Source organism: Coniophora puteana, assembly GCF_000271625.1.
Source record: "Coniophora puteana RWD-64-598 SS2 unplaced genomic scaffold CONPUscaffold_2, whole genome shotgun sequence".
Lineage (NCBI taxonomy): Eukaryota > Fungi > Basidiomycota > Agaricomycetes > Boletales > Coniophoraceae > Coniophora > Coniophora puteana.
This window is the reverse complement of record NW_006913054.1, coordinates 3478655-3496645: the sequence shown is the minus strand read 5'-3', so window position 1 is coordinate 3496645 and position 17991 is coordinate 3478655. Positions and strand designations below refer to the sequence as shown.

Sequence of the window (17991 nt, the reverse complement as noted above, 5' to 3'; positions counted from 1 at the left end):
TGGACGACCTGAAGGATTCTGTGTGGGATCCATTTCGGCTGGGACAATGGATACAAATCACGGAGCATTTGTACCTTTTGGATGGAAGGTTGTTTCTCTTCGCCCATCCTTGCCCCTCTTCGCTCCTTACACCAGCACTAGTATATGCTCCCGTAAGTATTGATGACGTCAAGAAACTACTGATAAAGAGACCTTTGGAACGTCAGGGGCTTCAATATTGACTGTTTGTAGCTGTCAAGACAGGTCAAAAGGCGTCGCACGTTGCGAGGCACCGTTGTCATCAGTCCATCTTTCATTTTTCAATCATCGTCGATGCGACAACCTGTGGGAACGTGTGGCCATGGACCATACAACTGGCTGCAGGGAAGTTGAAAGGTGTCGGCCGTGATCCTGCTTTGCGTCCCCACCGAGGAGCCCTGCTTCTCCCTTGTTCCAAAGCCGCGATTTAGGTCCGCTTATAAGGGAAGCCTGCTGGACGTCGCGCGGGATGTCTTCCCCCGCCTTGTTTGCCCTACGCCTTCACTACCGACACCCTCAATGACGGTTGGTTTATACGGAACTGTCGATGTCAATAGGACACGATATGCGGTCATAACGACTTATGGTGATGGTGCGTTCTGCTTTGCATTCTTGATTCCTATTCATGGGCTCATGCTAAGCTTCGTCAGCTGCCTTGCTGGTCACGGTCCTGTACGATTACTGTGAGTAGTCTCGATGGCACATCTGCTCTGAGTATCTAAGCCTGCTTCAGTGACCCACCTTGATCAAGAAGTGAGTGTCGAATACATAAGTAGTGTGATACAGATGTTGAATGGCGAGCCTCAGGTGGAGTTAATCTGGGTAAGCGCCATGATATGCTGTATGTGTGGTTTTTAGACTAAGGCGCTTACTGCAGAACAAAAGACTCACGTATATCTCCTCCCTCTATTACTTGGTACGAATGTGCTGTCGGGTACGTGTACTCCGAGCTGATCTCGCATTCCAGATGCGTTATCTCGGGATCGTCTACATAGTGTGAGTGACTGGCCTCCCTTTTTTGCTACCTGTACTGACGCAAGAGTAGATTCATTTGTTGTATGTCTCTATCAACATGCTTCGTACGACTTCGCTCTAACGGGTGTATCAGTGAACCGATTCCCAGACTCCTTTCATGAGGTAAGCTAGAGCAAGGCAGTCTCTGGAGATTTGTGCTGATTGTGTCAGCGACCGTTCGTATTCCTCTAGTACACTCCTCAGATTTTCACAGGACTGACACTATCTCCGTTCTCTCGATCTGTAGATGTTCGTATCTTACATGCACTTCCTAACCCATTTCACCTGATCACGCCCGCACGCAGGCGAATCATTATACGTCGGTGTACTGGTGTGTAAAACGATACTAGCTCCCGTGATTCAAGGTCAATCGCCGTTGGCATATCACGCTATCAAAGGCTAACGATAAATACCTCCAGGTTTCATGGCGTTCCGCGTATACATACTATATCGGCCCTGCAGAGTGCTGTTTGTTTTCTTGTTGGCATTGTTTATTGTCGCCCAAGGGACTGCCACAGCAGGGCTCGCCATGCTAGCTCACATGTCAGCAGGTACGTCTTCCAAACTGTGATCATCGTCATTCATAGGGGCTGAAGGCCTTCGAGGGTATCAGTCAATAGCCGCACCCTACTGCTCTATTCCACACGGGAAGACGTCAGATAAAGGGTGGCTCGCAGCGCTTAATGTCATATGCCCGATAGTGCTTGAGGTCATCCTTTGTATCCTCGTGCTCTATCGCTGGTTTACGCGGTTCAGATCGTCGCGGCGGCAGGTACTTCCGTTGACCGTAGACGATATCCTAACGACGTTGGTGCGGGATAATATTGTGTACTTTGTGATGTGAGTTCTCTTCCCTTTTATTACGACATGCCGATAGTTATCGGTTGCAGTGCTGTGATTTGCATGTTTTTATCGCCTAGATGGGCGCTGCCCATGGCCGATGATGCTTCGGTGAGCCAACTTACTCTGTGCCTCATGTGGGAGACTGACCCTAAAAAAACGCATAGTTTGACACGCGAGCTGCATGGTACAACAACATAACCAACGCGAGCCAGGTCGCTTTATTCAGTCTCTGTGGGCCGCGCATGATCCTTAATGTCCGCAAATACTACGACCAGGATAACGCCGTAACGAAATCATGCACGACTGCGGTACAGAGTCCACGTGAACTCACTACTGTAGTGCTCCAAGACGCGTCGCGGATGCGGAGCGATTTGGAGCTGGACGAGTTTTCTGGGGCGTACTCCGCGTCTTTGCCAGGGGACGGCAGTGAGTTCAACCCGACTGATCGCAGCGGTGACCAAATAGAAGAAGTATAGAGTACTTTTAGCGCCGTGGTGAAGCTGTAATAAAGCAATGATATATTAATGTCTTGATGTTTGAAGTGTAGACGAATCCTCATAGCTCTAATGGAGTCAATCTTCCAAGCGTTAATGAAGGGATAATTCGCTGGGTTTGTTCTCAACATGTGTCAACCTGCGCTTTACATAACATGGCTCAGCCAGGCGAGCGTAACAGGGAGCGTAACTTCGACATCCGAGTGAAAAGGATAGGCAGGGGTAGGCAACCTCTTGCTCGCTTGACAAAGGGAGGTATTTGCCTCGATCGGGCATAGTTTTGTCAAGGTGAACATCGAAAGATCGCACTTATCTGATGAGATGTCCGATTGAATGGTTAAGACTATCGACGATGCGTCGATTAAGAATTTTTTCAGCCCAAAAGGGTGCATTAAATTTCCATCACAAAAATTGATACAAACACGCCCTGGAATTACGTTTATAGTAGACACAAAGAGGACCCAAGAAGAGGAAGAAGCCCATAGAATCAACAAGGAAAGATGGCAGTAGCGTGTCATACAAGACGCTGGGTAGTAATACAGACGAAAGCAATCACAACATCAAGGACCAAAAGAGAAACGAGGGTATGTGTATACCTGCCAAACAAAGAGCGAAACGAGAGAGGGGGCAGGGAAATCAGAGGTCAATTGGAAAACAGCCGAAAAAGAGCGAAGCGTGATTTAGGCCGAAACGATCATGTTGCGGTAAACGCGGGAGGGTTTGGCATCAAAGCCTGAGCCGAGGGCTGGCACAGTATCGAAGGAAGTATCGTCCATGAAATCAGTGTTGCGTGCATCAATGACTTTGTAGGGTATTTCGTCAAGAGCGAGGAACTCGTCCACGTCTTCGACGCCGAAATTGTCGAGCATGTCGCGCTTGGAGGTGTTACCGAGACACTGTGCAGGCGGAGATGTGTCAGCGCGTAGGCGACACATGATCATGTGTATGCGTAACATACCTGTTTGACAGAGTCGAATGGGTATTTTTCCTGGAAGATCTTGTAGCTCGCGGGCTTTGGCTTCCAGTACAGTACACTAAGCAGTACGGTCAGCATCTTCATTCGGCTTTTTTCGGGTAAAGAACGCTTACCTGCCCCTCAGACCAGCCTCGCTGGAAAAGAAACCCGACTTAGATTAGATTATGCCGGGAAAATGAAACCATAAGGCTTACAATAGAATGTCAATGTAGGGGGTGATGCATGCATGAGGGCTAGTTCCAGTGCCCACACCAGCATCAAGCGTGATGCCGCCGCCAACGTCGACACCAATGAAGCTCTGTTGTTTTGAAAATGTTCCATTAGCAAGAAACAATGTTGGAGATGGAATAGACGCTAACCTGCGCATCGAGTAGCTTGCCGCCGAGGAGCTTGATGCCAAACTGGAGCTGAGGGACAAGATGAACAGATAGGTCGCCTTGGAGGCCGAACTGGATGTTGACGTCTTGGCTAACGGTGGGAGCAGAGGGACCGGCGATAGTGGTGATGGGCTGGGGATCCTGATCGTCGCCTTGTTTTCCGAACGCAAAGTTAGCCTATTCCTTGCATTAGCAATAATTCTGAAAGTAAGTGTCAAGGCAAGCGTACCAGAGGGAGGTCGATTGTCAAGCGCGTCTCGAATTTTCTGAAGTATAGTTCATTGAATGGCCTATACAGTAGGATACAGCTGACTCACCCGCTTAAAGTCAGAGATCCAGCGAGGTAGGCTTCGATGTTGAGAGCAGGGCCAATCCTGGGTACAGCCCGTACACATTGAGCGAGGTTCACGTGTATAGATTTCCAGCCACTCACGTAATGAGACCAGGGTAGTAAAGACCAGGGAAGCCGAGGTTGGCAACCTGGAGACGTTGAGACTTGTACGAAGCTTTGGCCTCGCCCTTGATCAAGATTCCTGCATCGGCATGGGCATTGGACGCTGAACGTATGGGTAAGGATATGAACATCATTCGGACAGATATCGAAACTTACTGAAGTACAAGTACGCCTTGTCGATAGCAGGAGGAATAACGCTGCCCTGGACGTAGTATCCGTACTTGGCACTGAGTGCTAGGGGAAAATATTATTAAAACACTCTTCTGTGGTATGATGACAGTGACCTACAAGCATGCGCGTCAATCTCGAAGTCGAAAGATCCGCTGACTAAAGAAGACAGGGTCAATACAAGGTCTCCTGTGGACAATTAAGTATAAACAACTCACTAGAGCCACCCGAGCCAACGTCCTTAGTGTAGAGCTTGGTGAGATTGAACTTGTCGTCCCACTTGTACGTGTTTCCGCCACCCTTCTGGGACGTAATCGTAGTGGTTTTCTTAACCCAGGATGTGAAGGTGTCCCATAAACCGCGCTTAGAGGGTTTATCCTCCCATAGACCACGTTCTTCGAGCCACTGTCTGCGCTCGGGCGGGGACTCGACGATGTTGTCCCTGTTTATGTATAATGGTTATTCCTTGCTGGCGATTGCATCAATTAAGAGGACGGCTTACCAGAAGTCCATCATGTTTGATGCATCGATCTAAGGACAAAATAAATAAACCGAAGGCAAACACGCAAAGATACTCACGCGCATGTACACAGGGCCATTATCCTCCGGAATGTCAGTGAACTCGTAGTCGAATGCGAAGTGGTACATCGGCTCGTTCTCGGGTTTGTCCTCGCCTGCGAACTGCTTTGCGAGCGACTGGTCCGGGTGCGGCTCCAGCTTGCTGACGCGTGCGTACGGGCCGAGACCACATTCCGCTGGCATCGCGACGATGGTGTGCTCTGCTTTGCCGAGGAAGACGTGCCCACATCCCGACTTTGGGTCATCCATCGCCTTGGAGCAGTAAGCGAGTACCTATGATCGTCCGAAGGCATATGTCAGTACTCTAAACATAGCCCAGATTCAATGCACCTACATTCTGAGGCTGGTCACTGTGAGTGTTGCACCCAACAACGCGCCAGTCCGACTGCGGGTTCATAGACGACACCGAGCTCTCGTTCGGCGAGTCAATCACGACCTCTGCAAAAGACTGGCTGTTCGGGTCGCTCCCGTCGGCCGTTCCATCGAACGTTGAGGACCCAACGCCCCCGTCCTCACCAGCGTCGGGGTCCGTCACGTCCGTCGCGCTTGTGACAAGCTGCAGAGTGCAGTTCGTAGCTCCCTGCGGGTCCGCATTCGGGAAGAGGTCTGTGTAGGGGATCGTCTCGCCTGTGCCCAAGAAGAGGTGATACGAGTATATGAGAACGACGAAGAGGGAACGCAGTAGGGCAACGACGTACTCTGGCATTGCACACCTGAAGGGGTCTGTGCATAGGTATGCTGCGCGAGGAGAATGAACGCGGAAAGCGAGAGAAGGCGAGTATTGAGCTGCATCGCTGCCGGCTGGTATCTAATGTCAACGAGCTAGATATCCCTCGAGTGAGCGATGCTTTCCTCGATGCCTGGACAGACGTCTTTTATATGTTTTTGAGTCCTCGTGGGAGTTATCTACCGCGTCCGCATTTGCCGGACAGATGAATGGGCCATTGAAAGGTATTTCGTCTAGCGGACAGAAGCAACGAGACGCTAGTGTGTTCCGAAGAATACTGCTGAAGCGAAATGATGCGGGGAAAGAATACCAATGGCTAAGAGGAGTTTAGTGAAGGAGAAATTGCTCGACTCAGTGTGATGCCGAATACCTGTGGATCATGCATAGTGCCATTTCGTCACTCAAAAAGTATTAATGGTGGCCATAGGTGAAGGAATGGTACCTGTATGCACCGAAATTGAGCTGTGACGAGGATGAAGGGTGCAAAGGCGCACAGGAACGACGCATGATTCACCTCAGTGCTAAGCCCAAAAGACCGCCAGAAGTCGCCTCGGTTTCGGAATGGATGACAAGTTGTCAGTTTGACGAGCATGGAATCCGCGGATAAAGCGAAAAAGAACTTGACTACCTGTCAATGTTTTGAAGATCTAAGAGCGGTAGCGAGGAAGTGTTTCTGGGAAGCACCGGGATTGCAGTCGCGGTATAGTGCTAGCCTATGTTTGAAGAGCCTGATGGGATATAAGCATACAAAGAACTGCCCAAGAAGGGTTTGATCGGGGCATAGGCTCTGTCGGAATTCCCATCACAGAAAACGTCGACGTCCGCGCACTAGAAGCGCTCGCTGCCAAGGGGTCCAAGAGAGGTTCTCAGGCATCGGACCCGAACAAGACTATGCGAGGCAAGTTCCAACCATCAAGCAAAGGAATAGATTTTTTGTCAAAGTGCCGGAAAGTCGAAGCGTGGAATATAGCTCGCATGCGGATCAGGCGGCATTGGGCCAATTGGTGACCTTTGTACTATTGAGGAATGCCCATTGCCGATACAGCCAGAGCGGAAAGCACAGAGGGGTATGATGGTGAAAGGCTAAGATGCCCTCACAAAAGACACTGTACAAGATGGACATGGCTGGAGAAATCAAACGTTCAACAGATCCGACTTGCGAAACCGCTCGTAGCACTCATCCGGAGGAAGCCGGGCGATAAACACTGGCAAACGCCGAAAGAGACTTCATGTATCAACACAAAGTAAACAATCGCGATGAGAACTTCCTGTGCTCACAGAATCCAGTCAAATGTTCGTCTACGGGTGTCTCTCGTCTTTCTTCCGTCCACATCTACACTGGGCGTGGTTGTCTGTAGACTGACACATTTACCGACGGCATGAGTGACAAAACTGAAGTCGACGATACAGCTGGCTCTGTCGATCTTGGACCAACACTGCTAAGGTTCCCTCCCTTTCCCCCCGTCCCCGATGGCGTCACTATCGCGCCCTTCAAAGACTTCAAAGCTTCTGGCTACACACGCACGATAGCGCCCCTTTCTGACAATGAAGCACGCTGGTCCGGTTTGACCCCTCGGGAGGTTGAGGTCGACGCAGCGTACGGGATACCAACGATCAGGTTGACCACCGAGGAAGAGCGAAAGAAACTTCAGAAGGCAAAGAAGCGAAAGCGTATTGCAGGCACTCAAAAAGATGAGGAAGGAAGGGTCGTAACGTGGTGGGAGGAGTGGGCGGCTGGTGAGGAGAAGCGCAGGACAAGTTTTCCGCTTGCTGGGTGTGTAATATGGCGCGTCTCTTGTTGACTATACGCGGGCTGACTGCTAGCGCGCTACTGGATTGGCCAGGGGCATGCAGTACACTGAGCGTGTACACCAGGCTGCGGACGACTTTCGAGCAGGGCGTCCGTGGCCGACGGTTTCGACGCGTGTGCGCCTGATGTGGGACCATGTAAGCATCATCATCCTTCACGTGAGCTAGCTTATACCGTTCCTTCAGCTGACATGGACATATACATAGTTTGGCGTCTTCATTGGGTTGCTTGACTGCCTCCCCGTTTACCGCAAAGTAAAACCCAATAACAAGCCTGACGTGCAGCGGCCCATTGAGCATGACGATATCCCATCCGACGAGGACGTTGCACCAAACACTTCTCAGATATCTCCTGGAACCGTATCCCCCAAGCAGGAACCCATCCCAGTTGCAACTCGCACCGTTGATCAGGACATCGTGCAAGACTATATGGAACCAGTCTGGCAGCCGAACAAGCGTGCGATGCCGGCCGGCGAGGAGGGGGTGCTCACGGAGAAGCTCAGACGGCGAATGAAGGTATTCGTGGATGATATAGAGGGTGGCGTAAAGATGTTTCTGGGTGCATATATGCGCGACAAGGGTCTTATGTGGTGCGTTCACTTCATACATGGGCATCTTTTTTGCAGCTAAATGACTGTCATCCATACACTCAAGGTCGTCTCAAAACCTGAACATCGCACCCATCATTATATCCTTCTTCCTCCGCTTTCTCCTTAGAAACGCCGTGTTCGAAGACTCAAGGGATCACTCAGACTCGCTCAAACGAGCGCTCTTTGTCGCAGAGCTCGCCAAGCACGAGCTGCCGCGCACGGCGCGCATCGGGTTAGCTCTCCCAGATGCTTTCAGCGTCGCGAGTGTTGCCTGCTGGGGTGCACAAGCGACTGCGACGACGATGGGAGAGCCGGACAAGGCGCTGGAGACATCGCTCGAGGAAAGCTCACGGACGGACACGGGTGAACTCGCTGCCAAGGTCGAGTATATTCACAGTCTAGGCGAAGACGCCGAAGTCGTTCCTGCTCAGACGGTCCTACATTCTGTCACCGCACAGCAGGTGCTCGAGGACAAAGGTCTCGCTTCATCTAACCGCTCTGCCTTGGGATTTGAGGCAGTAGAATCCACGACACAAGGCACGCTATCTAACGACCCATGGCCACCCTCCCCCTCCATCGCGGCTTCTGTTGTCGCCAATGGCGCAATCGCGGACAACTCTCTCAATGAGGGCGACACTTCAGATTGGACATCCCCCACTACCTGTTCCCTTCTCTCCTTTATCGGCGGACCCTCTGTCCTTCCACTTACGCACACAACCGGCGTCGTCGAGCGCTCGACCCGTCGCGTGCGCGCGATTGTCATGCCGTACACCCAGGTTCTCCCCGCTACGTCTGTCTTCGCGCCAAAGGGGATCTTCGCGGGGCTCGCGAGGGTTTATTTCGGGCCTTGGTGGTTCTCGCGCGAGGATGCGGAGAACGAAGCGAGAGAGGGAGCGGAGATCAGAGCACCGGAGGTGCTTAGCAGAGGCCGGATACGGGCCGAGGAAGAAGGTGATCAACAGGGGTACGATGAATACAGGGACGACGTGATGCTTCTCATGCAGCCTGAGGCGGCAGAGACGCTGGGTCTGGGGATGGGCCTGCAAGGGGTGTGGGTGCAGGCCATCCGACGGAGCGATGAGACATCGATGGTAGACGAAAATAGGGGCACACAGGAAGGGTGGTGGTATGCCGAAGGTGTAAGCGCCGCATTTCCAAGCTACTTCGTGGATATGCCTCAGGAGTGGGATAACACTCAAGTCGGCAGGGAGGCGAGCGATGAGGAGGATTGAGCTGCGACTGGAGAGGTATAGTCAAAGGTTCAATGGTCTGTACTCATGGATGTTGTACACTAGACTGCAAATCACGCATGCCATGCCATGCCATGCTATGACCGCCTTTTGGGGAGTATGTTTGTTCCATTCAGCAGAGCGCGGTCCGAATGGCGGACATCTCGACTCTTGGTCCAGCGTCGAACAAGGTGTTGTTGAATTACATGCTCGTGATGCCCGTCTCAATGCTCTGTTGACGGTGCGTCATATCTCACGGACATATGAACCTCGCCAACTGAGATTTTACTGTTGGAATTCGAGAAGTCGCACGGTTTGAGTGAGAAAACTCCGTTGCAACCTCGTAAGGAGGTAATCTATGATACAGCGTGTCTATATACGTCGTAAGAACAAAGCAACTACTTAATAACTATGGCTTGAGTTTCAATATCGCTACTCGAAAGACTTGTCGCGGATTCTGCTGAGTCTACCGCGCCCTAGGATAAGCTACTCTCCTCTCAGTGACGGCTGCGTAGGAGCCTGGGGAAATGGCATGAAGCGTTGCCATCGCGTGGGAACCGATGTAAGATTCATCCTGTCCTAGGGCACCACGCAACAACATAAAAGCTTAACCCTGACCAAGCTATCGGCGCCACGCGCCCCTACCGCCGTCGGATGCATTGTTCCACGATTTACCCCCGCCTATAAGGAGAAGAAAAGGCGACCTCCGTCATCGCGCAACCTGCCTCATTCACCCCCGCTCTCTCGGTGAACACTACTTGTGTCGAGTGTCCTCGACTCTTCGTGCGTTGGTGGCCGCACTCCATGGAGACTGTTACGATTGTAAACTCCTACGTCACTAGGTCACAATATGCGGCGATTCTGAGCTATGGTGATGGTGAGTTGTACCTTCTTCAATTCCCCCTCCGCGAACGTCGCCAGTAGTCTAACTGCGTACCCCAGTTGCCCTCCTGGTGATGGTTCTCTATGATTGGGGTGAGTGCCCTGACCATACGTACCCGTCATCGCGGCTGACCTCTTGGAGTCATACACCTTGGGGAAGAAGTACGTCTTGAAAGCCAGGTTGACGGCTACATGAACTGAAATCAGGTTGTTTGGTCTTCAGGTGGGCTTGATTTGGGTGAGTGGAATTATGGTCTCGTCTGTCCGTCCGCGCTGACGTCGCCTTGGCATGGTAGAATAAGAAGCCCACGTGCATGACCATCCTTTACTTCCTGGTGCGGTTCATCCAGGGTGGTGTGAGGTTGTGCGAGGAAGCCCTGACCTCTTTGTATAGTTACGTTATATTGGGATAGTCTTTGTCGTGTGAGTGTTCTCGTCTTTATCTATGTCTGTGTGAGGCTGAGCGACAGCAGCTTACTCTGCAGTGAGTTCTTGAAGAGCTTTCGCATGCACAGCTTGAAGCTAACGGCTGCCGCAAGTATATCGACTCCCCACCTCCTACCTGTCGGTGAGTTTCGGAGACTCGTCGCTTTCCTTAGCATTCTGACTGGAGTTGCAGCATCCGTACGTAATATCCCACTGTTCTTACCAGTTTCCCGAGGTTTATACAAGGTTTCGTCTCCTGTTCCAAAGATGTGAGTCACATATCATATCCAAACATCCTGGGTCTCCTAATGACAAGACCAGGTGATTGCCTTTATGTCGCAACGATGATTTGCAAAGCCATTCTCATGTTTCTGGTTCAAGGTAAGTCACTCTTCGTTATCGCGAGCATGACCTGATGGCATAGGTCAAATCAGGACTCATGGGATTTCGTGTGTACATACTCTATAGCTCTTCGAAGTTCATCCGCACTCTTCTTTTTGTCATGTTCGTCGTTGCCCAGGCGTCCGCTCTCACAGGACTGGTTTTTATTACCGAGAAGGAGATCAGTGCGTCGTATCTTCATGGCTTTCTTTTACTATCTTATGACAGCATTCTAGACGCATATCAGTATGTCGGACAGGGCTATTGTACCGTCCCAGACTTCAAAACGTCGGACAGCTCATGGGAAGATACACTCAATGTGACGTGTCCAATTGCGTTTGAGATTATGATCTGTGCCCTTGCTCTGTACCGTTGGTCTACGCGGTTTAGAACGTCTCGGCGGCACCTCATGCAATGGTCTGTAAATGATGTACTGACAACCCTTATTCGCGATAACATCATGTACTTCATTATGTGAGTTCTGTGACGTCTCGGTAATAGCCACTGTTTGTGTTTCTGATCAAACGCTTAGTGCCGTCATCTGTCTTGGTATAACGTCGAGATGGGCCCTACCTGCCGCAGAGGTTGAAGGCGTACGTTCGGACTTTGGCTCTCAAGCGATGTCTCTAATCCATCCTCCACTAGTTTACTTCATCGGCTGCGTGGTACATCAACATCCTTTACGCGAGCCAAGTTTGCTTGTTCTCTATGACAGGTCCTCGCATGATTCTCAATATACGAAAACACTATACGAACGACGACAAAGTTCCCCGAGGCACGTCGAGGGATACAAATCCTTACCAGTTTACCAGCGTGCTCGAGGACGCCTCGACTAACCCAGAGGACTCGAGCATGACGTACGTCAGTCAGTCGGCCTGGAGCGGCGCTCGTAGCTTTTCTGATCTAGTAGAGGATGCATAATGCGGTCCTGCCTACTTCAGTACTATTTAATTATAAGTTAATGCACTTTGCTATACATTTGTCGATAGGGATATGTGCATGCTTCGCGGGAGTCTCTTCGCGGCCAAACCACACCACCGATGAAACAAGATGTCCGAAAGGAACGGCACTAGGAATTCGGCTCGTAATTGCCATGTGAAGACATCCACCTGCCATGCGACGTTCATCACTACATCATCCCTGGAGGGCGAGGGTGGGCAGGGGTGGGCGCCCTTGTTCTTAGTTTGCTCATTTGACAATCTGCTTGACAGAACGGAGCCGAGATCAATGCGTCGTCAACCTCGAGATCAGCACTTCGAGGCCTCGCAATCTATGTATTCACTATCGTCTGACTCTTTGTACGCGCTGAAAAAAGGAATATGACCGGTGCGTCGTCCTTTGAGGCTCTCATGGCTGCGAGGGAGAACTGCTAATGAACGCTGGAAGCTGAATGAGAACGAATGTAGCCAAGTGTGCCATCTTGTCCTAGTTTGGTACTGGATCCAAGGATTCCTGGTGTTCCTTGAAAAGAGCGCCGAGGGGCGACTTAGTGAATAACACGACTACGAAGCATCGACTGCATATTTAAACAGTTACCTGACCAAGCACCCCTCAAACAGCAATACACAGGGGGAGTAGTCCAATAAGTTCTCAGAATTTATTGTGGAAATATTGTGGATGCAATATAATGAAATTTTGCCAGGACAGCGAGACTTATTTTGGAACTTACCAAGGACGCATTTTGAATAAATTTTGGCGATTCACACTTGACACGGCCAATTTGGTCACAAAAGATAATTTAATCAGAATATCTCCCCGCTAAGTACCAAATAAGTCTCGCTTTTCCTGCAAAACAAAGTTAAAATTCGTCTTTGATTCGTCTTCAATATTTCCACCATAAGTCCCGAGAACTTATCGGGCTATTCCCGCTGTGAATAGTGTCATTCAATCGCAACGATATACTCCTGCCGTCGTACTTTCTAACTGACTACGTATTTTCATGTTGAAGGTGAGCAGCAAACTTTGAATGTCTCGTGACAGCTCGTATCAGCTCTGCAACTTTGGTTCCGTTTCATTCAGCCAAGTTTGACGCTCACGTCGCAGCTGCAGCGCAACGTTTAGGTCCTTGTTCGTCAAGTCAATTCTCCGCAACTTCGGACTTTGTATTCACTCCACTGCTTCCGGCGACGTGAGTACCGGTGTGCGCCAGCATGATCCAACGACTAACGTTTTGACATTTGACATGCCTAGCTCAGATGATTAGCGGGTAATATACCGCTTTTCTCTCCGCAGACAGGCTGCAATCTGAACGATGGCGTGCCAAATCAGCCACCACTTGGACGACCGTTGGGCACATCCTAGCCACCAGCCAGTTTCCTGGCGTGGGCCTCGTGAACCCCAGGCGAGTGTCATTGTCCAGCGGTCAGTGTCCCAGCCAGTGGGCTGGTAATTTTCATCCCCATCAAGCAACGACAAGCCCTCTGCCGACCCTGAACATGCCACGCGCCCATCTCGACACAACCGTTGACAGCAGTTAGGGGCCAACACAGCGTCTCAACAGGCGCCGGGCCATTCAGTCGGACCTCTTTAGGCCTCTTCCTGTCACTCCTCAGTCACTTGGTGGGTCAGGTTAAGGTCGAGGCCTGCCAAACCCTCTCTTTCTGGCAGTGGGACAGGCGGCCTTTCACTTTATTTTTCCTCGCTATTCGGTGGGCGTCCTCCCTCCGCACTGTTCTTAAGCATACGAGCGACCTGGTGTTTGCCTCCCCTCGTCACCCCGCGTGCGTGAGTCGTCGTGACCTTCTCTTCTCCCCGCCCTTCCTTCCGGCCACGCCTGCTCCCTCGCCGTCTTCTCTCTGCCCCGCTCCTTTCCGCGCTGTCCATCCGTCTTTTCGCCGTGAGCGCAGAGCAGCTCACTGAAACCTTATGCACACGCCGGATGAGTCGCTCGCAACATACACCTACGGATCGGTCGAGTATGCGGAGGTCATAGCCTACACGAATGGTGAGTGCTAAACCACTTCTCTCAGATCCTCTCGAGTTCCCGCATCGTAACGCGTACGCGCTACGGTGGGGGTACCGCCAATGAGGCTGAATTGCTTACGACTTCATCTTTCGATCTGCTGCGTCCATGTTTCCGCTTCCTCCGTGGTTTTTTTTTTGCCGTTCCGGCGTAGTGGCTATCATGGCGCTCATGCTGTATGATTTCTGTGAGTAAGAGACCTCATGCTATCGCTATGCTTATACTGAGGCGATGGACGCAGTGATCCGGTTCGATACAGAGGTACGGTTTTATGGTGTGAGGGATATCTGCGCACCACGTCGGACTGATGGACTTGGGGACCTCAGGTGGATCTTATATGGGTGAGTGATGATTGTCTGAAACTGGAGTCCCCCGAGTTGTGACGTCTCACAGAGTAGGAGGTTCAATCACATCTCCGCTTTGTACTTTGTGGTACGCCCCTCCGCCGATTGCAACCATTGAACAGGTGCTGACAGCGGACATAGATGCGGTACGCGGGCTTGGCGCTTCCCATGTGAGTTTCGTTTTGGGCTTGCACTCAATTGTGGATCTTTGTTTCTGATTTCTGATTCGACTAGCGTCACTGCACGTAGGTCTATACAATATGTTCAATTTAGCGGAGTTTGACGGGCGAGACGGGAGGTAGTGTTTTACCTGCCGAAAAGTCCCAACACAGTGAGCGCGCGAATTTCCAAGTGGCAGTACATGCTAACGTTCGTCTCAGTCGTACGTATCGTCGTACACATCTCAGTCGACATACGCACTGAAGATTGTCGACGATATTGATTGACAGGTGTGATCGATTGCGCACCGCGCAGAATGGAATAAAACCTATACTATTGTTTGCCGTTGAACGTAAGTGAGGCGTTTGCCACCTGGTGATGCCCTTACGCTTAAATAACATTGTCCAGTTATGATGGCTTTGCGCGTCAACGCACTATACCCATCCTCAAGGCTCGTAGTTGTTCTGCTTGGGATCCTTTTCATCGCCGCACAAGTCACGTCAATCATCAGTCTCGCACTAATAACTGAACAAGGGGCATGTATGTAATCGATTTATTCCCTTTCAATCCTCCTCTCTCGTTTTCTAGACCCTTTCTAAAGTAAGATCCAGCCGAATATACCTCCCTGAGCCCCAAGTACTGCCCGTCGCTGCTAATGAAGAACCCGAAGCTGCAGTGGATGCAAACTATGAACGTTTTGTGCCCGATGACGTTCGAGATCATGCTCCTTTTCCTTGCGTTATACCGCTTTTTCGACCATGTGTGGTCGACCCGCAGAAGGCCAAGGAGTAACAACGACCGCATTTTTATGACGTTAATCAGGGATAATATCCTGTATTTTATTATGTGCGTTTTAAGCCGCCGTCGTCGCATCTCCGTCTTCTGACCTTGCCTTATCGACATCAAAGGGCAATTCTTTGCTTGTTCATGACGTCTCACTGGGCACTGCCCAACTTTGACCCCGAAACGGTACGTTTGCTCAGCGGACTACGTCACCTTATGGCTGCTCATGCTAACATGCGAGTTTCCCCCCATAGTTTGCATTCAACGGGGCGACTTACATGGCTTTCCATGACTTCAGCCAGGTCATGTTGCTCTCGTGGTGCGGCCCACATATGGTCCTCACCATGCTCAAGTGTGGAGATCAGGAAGTCAAGGCGAAGTCGTCCAGATGGGACCCAGGGACCAGTGCTAGCACGAGCCGGCACGTTCAGTTTACTACGATAGAGCTCGAGGATTTTATGATGCATCAGGGGCAGACGCAGACGCAGACACAAACCGGGCTGTTTCCCTAACGACTTCCGTGTTTTTATGTTTTATTCTCGACCAGTGTGTACTAGTAGTAATTCGGCTCATAAATTTCACGGGATTGGCCGACGGGATTGGTTCGCCTCTCTTCGGAAAGATAAGGTCTGGTGAATTCAAACGTTTAAACTTTCGCAGAAGCGCTAGATCAATCGTGCCTGGATGGAAACGGATGTGGGGTATATCACGCGACGCAGCGAGCGCTCTTTCATTCCATTTTTACCCTCTCATAATTGCCCGCAAATTTGCCCGCATCTCTTCATTAACACTTACAGCAAGTTTGCCTACACAGCAAGCACCCCAGACTCCCCGGACTGGCTCCGCTGACAGCTGTGGAAGCACAGCTCTCACCGCCCTGGCATACACTGCACCGGTGCCCCAGCATGGGGGCGACTCATCCATTTTTGGGATGTCCCACATCATGATCATGCCGCTCGCCTCGGTCTGGTGAGCGCTTCAGCCTGGTCATTTGGTTGGCCGTAACGTAATGTCCTGAATATTGGGACACCGGAGCGCATGGGAGCTCAGTGTAAGTGGGGTTGTCGGCGCCTTTCCATCCCCTGAACTCTAACCGCCATCTTCCAGCCATTACGAGTCCTACGCGGTGCAAGGCGGGTGTTTGAACTCAATCGGGAGACCTTGGTTCTAAACGTCCTCATTCTGTGCGGGACTTCTGCAACCAACGCAAGGATACTTCCCGACCTGGCGGCAGTAGCCTTCCCTGTTGCGTTTTCCTCCATTGTATCCTGTAGCCGTCGGTACCTCCCGTGCCCGCGCCTACCTCTCGAAGGCGCCAGTGACACTGACTCAGTGGCTGCGCCCAGCCCCACGAACTAGAGGACTACTTAGTATCAGCTACCACAGCGGCGCCAAACCGTTCTCGCGTTGTTGCTCGAAACCCTTGCGTGTACTACTTGGCAACCTCCCTTCCACCACACCCCTTCCTGAACCACTTTCCCCTTTCATTCAGCTCTAGCCCAAACCTTCTGTTGCTCAATCACCTCCACTCGCCACAATCAACATAAATATGCCTGGCTCCAGCTCCGCCTCCACGAACACACAAACACCCCTTTGCTTCGAAATTGGGGGCCAAGATCTCCTCAACACGACCTTCACCGCTCCTGACGGCACACGCTTTGACATCTCCACTGCACCCGTCTCTGGGGGCTCCGCGACAATGAGCAAACGCACAGAGGTGGGCCGTCGGCGCGAGACAATCGAAAGCCTCCATGGCGTCGGTCGCATCGACTGGCCTATCGATGAGGCGAACCTCACGATGACGGTTGGCTGGCGGGTGGTGAACATGATACGCACAGGGACGTTTACGAGGTGAGTGTTCAACCGGCGCTGCTCCGAGTCTTGGACCTTGAGCTTTCAAGTTTGGCATGGGCGAATCCCCGAGATCATTCTCGACCTTTGCACCACGGTCACGGTGTTCGTGAGTGAGCGAGAGCATGCATACTGATGCTGACGAGCCACACCCAACAGCTCAGAGAAGTTTATTGCGAACGACGGGAAGTGGTACGAGTGGCAGATACACAATGGCGTTCCGAAGGTACATACTCCCCTCCCTCCATTACTCTTCTCCCATTCCCTCATTCCCTTTCTCTCCCACTGCCCTGTTTTCGGCCCTACTTACTTCAGTTGCTGATGCCACCTCGTCCATAGCTCTTTCTGCTGAATACCGCATCCCTCCCCTTCGAAATTGCATGTCTCTCTACCCCACACCGCTCATGGTGGCAACGCTCTTCCACGGCGCGCGCGTCGCTCGTCGTCCAGCCTGAGGGCACGGGCAACATCCTCGACGACATCGTCGTCACCTTCATCTGCTTCGTCACGCGCTGGCGCCTTCGCGAACGGCGACGGCGGTCGAGCAATGGCGGCGTTGTCATTGGTTATTCGGCACCGACTGGTGCGCCGTGATTCTCACTGTCGTGTTAAGTTGTTATGTGAAGGACATGACCTGGACTGTAGAGTATAGGGCCTAGCGTGTGCATTTGGTAGTACGATACCCTGTCTTGCTATTTGGTCGATCTGGGACTGAGTACTGATCGCTTTCTCGGTTTCCCATGTTTTGTTGTATGGATAGTGTTAGCGCTGTGATACACGCTAGTCTATGATACCCCCCTACGGTCTCGATAAATCCGTCGCGCCTGCTTTCTCCTTCATCTACGCTATGCCGTTTGTGCCGTAATACTATTTCCATAGTAGCACCCTCATTCCCTATTGTAATACTTTTAGTTGCCGCGGATTC

General features: G+C 51.4%; 6 protein-coding genes across 6 annotated transcripts; 5 read left to right on the top strand and 1 right to left on the bottom strand.

Moving 5' to 3' along the window:
- Positions 1–206: 206 nt before the first annotated feature.
- Positions 207–2361, top strand: CONPUDRAFT_80211 (uncharacterized protein). Its single transcript, XM_007766156.1, has 14 exons — positions 207–610; positions 669–701; positions 752–771; positions 826–840; positions 896–934; positions 986–1014; positions 1064–1074; positions 1127–1155; positions 1204–1210; positions 1338–1397; positions 1452–1583; positions 1638–1872; positions 1923–1983; positions 2040–2361. Exons 1-14 carry the CDS (start codon positions 538–540, stop codon positions 2349–2351), a joined length of 1056 nt encoding a protein of 351 aa, XP_007764346.1. The 5' UTR covers positions 207–537; the 3' UTR covers positions 2352–2361.
- A 688-nt stretch (positions 2362–3049) lies between these two features.
- Positions 3050–5715, bottom strand: CONPUDRAFT_142199 (uncharacterized protein; the record flags this gene model as incomplete). The annotated part of the gene is made up of 15 exons (XM_007766976.1): positions 3050–3265; positions 3328–3403; positions 3459–3479; positions 3540–3643; positions 3705–3899; positions 3952–3988; positions 4040–4096; positions 4156–4279; positions 4333–4410; positions 4465–4533; positions 4563–4786; positions 4847–4875; positions 4924–5196; positions 5258–5550; positions 5637–5715. The coding sequence occupies 15 exons, from the start codon at positions 5713–5715 to the stop codon at positions 3050–3052; spliced, it is 1875 nt and encodes a 624-aa protein (XP_007765166.1).
- Positions 5716–7029: 1314 nt separating this feature from the next.
- CONPUDRAFT_162884 (uncharacterized protein) lies at positions 7030–9373 on the top strand (the record flags this gene model as incomplete). The annotated part of the gene is made up of 4 exons (XM_007766975.1): positions 7030–7424; positions 7495–7597; positions 7667–8049; positions 8114–9373. The coding sequence occupies 4 exons, from the start codon at positions 7030–7032 to the stop codon at positions 9279–9281; spliced, it is 2049 nt and encodes a 682-aa protein (XP_007765165.1). The 3' UTR covers positions 9282–9373.
- Positions 9374–10082: 709 nt separating this feature from the next.
- CONPUDRAFT_162883 (uncharacterized protein) lies at positions 10083–11888 on the top strand (the record flags this gene model as incomplete). Its single annotated transcript, XM_007766974.1, has 12 exons — positions 10083–10155; positions 10221–10253; positions 10303–10322; positions 10384–10398; positions 10457–10495; positions 10574–10583; positions 10634–10644; positions 10700–10728; positions 11055–11152; positions 11204–11441; positions 11500–11560; positions 11613–11888. The coding sequence occupies 12 exons, from the start codon at positions 10083–10085 to the stop codon at positions 11886–11888; spliced, it is 903 nt and encodes a 300-aa protein (XP_007765164.1).
- Positions 11889–13832: 1944 nt separating this feature from the next.
- CONPUDRAFT_70504 (uncharacterized protein) lies at positions 13833–15727 on the top strand (the record flags this gene model as incomplete). The annotated part of the gene is made up of 11 exons (XM_007766028.1): positions 13833–13911; positions 14084–14116; positions 14171–14190; positions 14256–14270; positions 14396–14443; positions 14547–14659; positions 14723–14784; positions 14841–14972; positions 15044–15278; positions 15341–15401; positions 15470–15727. The coding sequence occupies 11 exons, from the start codon at positions 13833–13835 to the stop codon at positions 15725–15727; spliced, it is 1056 nt and encodes a 351-aa protein (XP_007764218.1).
- A 1037-nt stretch (positions 15728–16764) lies between these two features.
- On the top strand, positions 16765–17660 carry CONPUDRAFT_150576 (uncharacterized protein; the record flags this gene model as incomplete). Its single annotated transcript, XM_007766973.1, has 3 exons — positions 16765–17066; positions 17226–17292; positions 17406–17660. The coding sequence occupies 3 exons, from the start codon at positions 16765–16767 to the stop codon at positions 17658–17660; spliced, it is 624 nt and encodes a 207-aa protein (XP_007765163.1).
- Positions 17661–17991: the final 331 nt, after the last annotated feature.